At 40.9% G+C, this 6,995-nt stretch overlaps 1 protein-coding gene across 1 annotated transcript in view; it reads right to left on the bottom strand.

Moving 5' to 3' along the window:
- Nucleotides 1-1,489: 1,489 nt before the first annotated feature.
- LOC103798241 (bromodomain testis-specific protein-like) overlaps nt 1,490-6,995 on the bottom strand; it is a gene marked incomplete at both ends in the record, with an annotated part of 8,504 nt that continues 2,998 nt past the window's right edge. Inside the window, 7 exon segments of the mRNA XM_009070495.1 lie at nt 1,490-1,612; nt 3,150-3,260; nt 3,354-3,643; nt 3,719-3,903; nt 5,126-5,314; nt 5,490-5,618; nt 6,652-6,992. Of these exon segments, the coding sequence (XP_009068743.1) occupies nt 1,490-1,612; nt 3,150-3,260; nt 3,354-3,643; nt 3,719-3,903; nt 5,126-5,314; nt 5,490-5,618; nt 6,652-6,992 (1,368 nt within the window).

Below are 6,995 nucleotides of genomic sequence, written 5' to 3'. Positions count from 1 at the left end.
AAAATTATTTCTAGATAAAACTGCTGTGGATTAGAATAATGACACACATAATATTAAAGTATCCTGAAAATAAGAGTTAAATTGTACAATTTCTTTCTTTTCAGGTGTGGAAGTAAGGTTATTCATAGATTAACAAAGCATTTAATTGGGGCTTGCACTGTTTGTTGGGTCAATGCTGTACTCAAAGACCAATAGTAGAGAGGATTTGCCTCTTTTGGGGGTGTGTGGAGCACTCCCTCTCTCCTCCACCCAACACAGAATTACCATAATGATTATAAAAGGTAAAAGCCTCAGGAGTTTTCCAAGTACATTGGTTTCTATACAGAAGAATAAGCTACTTTTAACAAACAGCAGATGTTACATTGTCATGTCAAGCAGTCCTACAGAACAAGTAGCACTCAAGGCATGTTCATTATTTCCTGATAAAGTTGTGTCATTTCCAGTACCACTGTGTATGCTAACAAATAATTTTAAGGCAGAAATGTTACATCCATTCCAGTCAGTTTACCTTAGACTCTTCCATAGAAGCTGGACAGTTCTGCCTGGCTCTAGTCTCTTTTGAACTGGTTTCTGTAACCGTAAATTCAGTGAGGTGAGCAGAAAGAGGAGGATGGAAAAAAAATAGATCAGTCGTTCACATGTGTTTCATTATTCACACATACAAGGTGTCAGTTGCAGTTGTACCTAGAGAGCCAAACCTCCCAGTGAAAGGAACATTCTTATCTTGAGTACTTTGACTTCAGCTGAATGTCTTTAGAGAACTCTCAGATATAAAAAAAGACCACAAAGATCAAGGTCTTGGCTGCCATCCACTTCACTGTGTTTGTTTCCCCACACTGCTGAGGGCTGGGCAGTCATCTCACCTACACCTCATACAGATAACTACATTGTAGACTTCCAGTTTGGCAGATCTGTTCTGTCTTAGAAAACTGAAGAGTGTTCTGTGTACAGAAAAACATCATTCTGTGTTCTGGTTCTGCAGCACTGTAATGTCTTTTAAACAAGCTTGAGACAACCTAAGCAGCAGAGTGGACATCTACAGGCAATGCGGTAGGCACTTTTGTTGCTCAGCTTAGGGACTACACCTTACCCTAGGGTAAGACACCCTTCATGCTGCAGACCAGAAGATGAAAATAAAGTGAATCACACTTTCCAAAAGGAATCAAAACTACAGGAGTAAGCTAAAGCCCAATACTCAAGTGTCCCGGTTAGATACACAGACCTTTTGCTAGCTGATTTTGGTCTGTAAGGATTTACTCTGATTAGCTGAGGGAATGTTGCAGTGGAGTTTGTTTGGTTTTGTTCTTGTATTTTGTTTTGTTTTCCCCTAGACACTCAAGACACTCATTTAAGAGCACTGGCATTGAGCCCTCAAAATTGATCAAACCTACAAGGGTAACTCAAATCCTTGGTAAGCATGTGGTCCAGTAGATGCTAACTGAAAAAGCTGATGTTTTGCCTACACAAACACAAAAGTAAATTTTCTGACCTGATTCAGAGCCACTGCTATCTGAGGAGCTAGAATCACTGCTAGTACTGCAGCCAGAATCTGAGGAGCTGCTGCTGCCACTCAGTCCCCTTGGTCCAGTACTGGACTCAGCCTTGTTTTCAGCTGCAGGGGGAAAAGACAGAATTTAGAACAACCTGCAGTAGAGCATTCTTCATATATATGACTAGGATCGACGTTGTTAGCTCTGTTCTTCCACGTAACAAGTTCATCTTATTCCACTTCCTTGCCCACTGTCCATTTAGCAATGGACTTGAGAACAAAGGTCTCCCTCTGCAAAGGAGAGGAGAGGGATTTACCAGCAGCAAGCTAGTTGAATGAATGAAATATCCAAGGAGGAGCTCTAGTCACACAATTTACCACCCTAAAGGAGATCAAAATTATGCTGTCTTAAGGCACAATACAAGCCATTTCCCCCCAGAAGTTTTCCTGCTGTTAAGAGCCTGTTGCTCTGCTTGCTGCTGCTGCCAGGCTTGCATGCTGAGATCTTGATCTATAGTCAGCTCTTTCCCAGGCCACATGTACTCCAGAAGTGCCATCTTTTGCCACCTTCCCATCATTGGACTATTTTGCATCTGCAGGATTGATTTAACTCAGTTTATAGTGATTTTTCCAGTCAAAGCTTTTTCAAAGCACACTCTGATGGAAGCTTTGGAAATGAGGAGCTACATGGATACCTGTTTCCCTGCACATAAGTCTTTGTTAAGTGCCAGATTAAGTTCTTGCAAACAAGCCAGATGCCAATTGTAAAGATTCCCTGGCCTGCCTCCTCCCTCTCTCCACAACATATACTTCACAATTGATTCTTTAAACTTTTCTTTCTGGTATGTTTTCAAGCTAACATTATACCAGACGGGAGGACTTGACTGAGCTAATGCTGGATGTAAGGCTGTGTCTATCATTTCAGCTATCAGGTTTTACGTAGGACCTCATTAGATATCCACTGGAGGGCAATAATAGCACTCAGTGGTTTAATGAGGAACAGCTTGACCTATAACAGTAGCATCAGCTACATTCATCCATTCTCAGCCTCTGATGAGAGCAACCAGTAAGTGGCTCGAGTATAGCCTGAATTTCTGGCTTTGATCTCAAAACACATTATTGCCTGAAAAACGGAATTGATTCTCCCAGGGCACTTCCTTAAGTCTGAGAGAACACAGCACACCTGTCACTGATACAGACATTTTGCTAGTGTGCCAGCATTAGTGAGACTGCCATCTAACAAGCATGACTAGAATTGGTTATTCTCGAGTCCCTAAGCCACTGAGAGTGAATTGCAAACAAATGGGCTGTGTGACCCTCCACACTCCCCACCATGTTTTCCTATGTCAGCATAAGGGAGTTTTCAGTATCACTTAAGTTCTGAAGCTGTTCCTGTCTTCACCTGTAAAAAAGTATTAGGGGCAAGAATAAGGACCATTCTTTAGACAGGACAAGTAACTGGCTAAATTTGCTGCTGTGACTCCAGATCACTCAACAGGAAGAATCTTGAGACTAGCAAGGGGAAGGCCTAAGACCCCAACTGCTCTGAGGAGGTAAGTCCTGTTATGCAGCTGGGAACTAAGTCCAAGAGAAGAAACAAGGGGACAATTCCACTTTAAGCTATTCCCATTACAAATGAATAAAAGTAAGAGCTGCTTACACTCAAAGTTCTTCTTTGGGTTTAGTTCACCATTGACATCCAGCTGTTTCTTCTCAAGTTCTTGCTTCCTTTCAGAATTCACTTGTTCTTTTGACATTGTTGCATTTTCAGCTGCATGTGAAACAGAAGTTAACACAGAAGCAAATCAGAAAATAAATCTAGTGGCTTTGGCAGGTTTTCTAAAGCATCATTTATGCTACATACCTCCCATCTCACTTGGTCTCTTCCTCAGACAGGTTGCCACGTATTTCTCTAGTTCTCTGAGTGTTGAAGCATTTAAACTTGCAATGCCTACTTCTAATTGATCAGGGATAGAGCTCCTCAGTGCAGGTTCTCCTGACTGTATTATATGGGCTACTTCCACAAGCTTTTCTCCAGGGAGTTTACTTATGTCTAAAGCCAACTGTCGTTTTTCATCATCATTCATAGGCTTGGCACCATCATCTTCTGGCTTATGTGCCAACAACACCTGCTGCATGGTTTTCTTTGATTGACTGCAGGGGAAAAAAGTATATGCAGTAAGAGCAGTTTCAAATAATTTGACACCCACACAAGTTCCCCACACTTACATGTTTAAAGACAGCTTCTTCTGAGATTCCTTCTTGTGTTGCAGATTCTTCTTTTGAATCAAGCCTTTTATTTTGGCCTTTTCCTTGTTCTTCCTTTGCTTGCTCTTAGCCTTGCCTTTTTTCTTTTCCCATTTAGCTAAGCATGCTTTGGTCAAAAGCCAAAACTGCTGTTCAAAAGCTTTAAGCTATTAAAAGAAAAAAATAAGCTGATACTCCTGGGCAATGAAGGAGGAACAATAAACTGGTCCTAAATATCACAGGAGATTTGTGGCAGCTGAGTGGATATTAATAGGCTGTTTGCTTTCCAAATGAGATTTATTTTCCAAACATCTAACTATATTGTGGCCTAATCACAGAATATGGATCTAGAAGATGTAGGGCTACTCATTTTATGGGGAAATTCCTACCAGCATGTGCTTTCTGGCACCCTGTGAAGAATAAAAAATCAAGAATCACTAGAGTTTCCAGCAGGATCTCTAATTTCAAGCATTTGGGATGCACATAAGTGACTTATTAGGTTATACCTCTACAGCACTGCTGGATTAGGCTGGGGGGACTGGGCTTGTGCATCTTATTTTGCAGGATAAAAAGGCTAGTGAGGACATACTAACAACTTAGGAGAAAAACTTAATGCAGCTTGGTTTATCAGAATGAAGACTGTCAGATGATGAGAATTGGAATTCAGACACATAAATACTCTGTTATTGAAAAGGCTGCCTTGTACACTTTTCTTTGTCCTCATGCCTACATTAGTAAATTGATGGTACACAGGATGATCTGACAAGGACTGAGAACTGTCCCTCATGTGAGTAGCAGAACAAATGCTCATTATCCCCACAGTTGATAGAGAGCAACAGCAGTTAAAGCATTCCATCCAAGCAGAAGCAAGACCCATTCCACCCTTAACCAGTGAAGCAATGCTATCCTTCACACTAGCATGAGACTCCTTCGGGTTTATCCCCTATTGAGCTTTCTGAAATAAATAGAATTTGATGCCTTGCTTTTGTGTGGCTCAAAGGAGACTGAGCGTAAGAACAGAGCTCTTCAACCATATGAAGGAAATGCCCCTGTTAGAAGAATATGGCACTAAGCTACACGTGAAGTGTCTAGAGGCTCTCACCACACCACAGGAACACAGCTGTGTTTTTTTAAAGTTCGAGAGTCATCTGAAGAAGTGTTAGGCAAGAGCAGTAGAGCAATGATTAACTAAAACCACTTTGGATTTGCTGAGGCACTATTCACTTAACATTTGAGGTGCCTTCAAACAGGAGTCAAGTTCTGTGTTAAGAAAAACAAATGACTAGAATCTTTTTTAAACTGATTTTTGGTGCAAAGCCTTAGAATAGACAATTGAAAATGACACCAGAGAGATCATAACAGTCATCCACACTGAGTACTCATGCTTACTTGCTCATGAAGCTTTGCAAGGTGCAGTCTTATCTCCGCTTCAGAGTCTTCAGAGGAATTTTCTTCTGAAGAGTCGTCATCAGTACTTTCACTGGAATAAACTCCTGACACTTCTCTCAAAGGCTGTGGCAGATGAGCACTTGCAAGAGGTTCATCAGGAATTTTGGCAAAGTGCATTTCGAATACATCCTAAAGGGTTAGGTTTGGGAACAGATATTTTTTCAGATTTCGAACAGCATTACGAAGTTACTACTTGTTGTCTAGAATGACACAGCAACGCAGTAGTTTGGTAACATTTGTAGATTCTGCATCAGAGCATGATATGACCTACTCTTTTTCAAGTCTGACTTAAGAGAGAACTCACCTGAAGTTTTCTTGCCATAGTGACTATTTCATGGTCTGGGGAATGATGTTTGTAGCAGTCCATGAACATTGATCTCACATCTGTAGCAAATTCTTGTATATTGTTATATTCCAAGTGATCCATTTTCTCCTAGAGGTAAAGAAAGTAAATGAACATTTAGCAGAGAGCATCACCATGAACTGGCAAGAAAAAGAGAAGGCACAAGAATTTTGACATAGAGATTCAGGTTCAGCTTGTATCAAGACAGTAAATATTGGGAAAACAATTGTGAAAATACCTGCTTCTCATTTCAACACTGTCCCCTGAAAGTAAGAGGGTTTTTCCCCCTCTTTTAAACAGACTTATTAATTGCCATAAGAACTTTGTAGTAGTAGACTCAGCACTAGGTCAAGACAACTGTGTTTGGGTGATTTTATTTGGTCATGTACTCAGCACCTGTTTCTGATTCTAAGCATGATATTTACACAAAGCTTATTCCATAATAACTGGAGTCAAAGTAGTGGGCTAGAAGTTCAGAAACAACCTTCATATTGTGCAAGCCAGTTTTCAAGATAATTCAGTAAACTATTAAAATTTAACCCTATTCACAAAGGTGGGGCTTAACTGGGCTAAATCCTTTAACCCCACACAGATACACCCGGCGTTCAACAGAGCACTGTCCACGTTTCTCTGTCTGGAAGGGTTGCTCGTCACGGAAAAGGTGAAAGGCACCAAACAGATATCCAGCATTGAGCTTTCAGGGCACTTCACCAAGGAGAATGAGATTCAGGGAGAAGCAGAAGTTGACAAAATAGGATTGCATTTCATTTTTCAGGGCATTAGCACTAGCACTGTGTGTACAGACTGAGATACTTGACACACAGTCAGCTTGGAAGTGCTTCATGGAGCTTCTAATTCCCTCATTGCTTGTATTAGCTTGTTCAACAGGTGAGTAGATTAGCCCCTATGTGCACAGTCACCACGAGTCTTAGAAGACTTTCTTCAGAGACCTGTGGCTACGTCTGAGAACCATAAATGAATCTGTTTGCTATGCCCATTCTATCTTTCAAAGGAGAAGTGGCTTTTGTGACACCTTTTCAGCTAACACCTTTAAAACTTTGTCATTACACAAATGGCTCAAACAAATGCACAAATAGTCCAGTTTCCTCAGAAACATACTTACTTTAATGGTTCTTAGGTTTGTAGGACATTTGGCACTGCCTTGGTTCTCACCAGTGGGGAAAGTTGCTGCATCTACAGGTTTTAAGAAAGGCCACGCATATGCTGCATGCTTCTTTGAAAGCATTTCTTCAAGTATCGCATTACAATGTTTTAGTTCTTCTGACAACTGAATCTTTTTAGCAGGTCCAGGTGACCATGGAGAATCTAGCAAAGATCTCTTCAGATTCTTGTTTGATACTATATATTCACTTTCACCTCTGCCTGCTTTAACAGCTTTGCTTTCATTAAACGTCGCAGATGATTCACCACTTGCTGCGTCTATTGAAGGAGTAGGAGTTGTAGCCC

This window comes from Acanthisitta chloris, unplaced genomic scaffold (genome assembly GCF_000695815.1).
Source record: "Acanthisitta chloris isolate BGI_N310 unplaced genomic scaffold, ASM69581v1 scaffold3330, whole genome shotgun sequence".
NCBI lineage: Eukaryota > Metazoa > Chordata > Aves > Passeriformes > Acanthisittidae > Acanthisitta > Acanthisitta chloris.
This window is presented reverse-complemented; position numbering and strand designations above follow the sequence as displayed.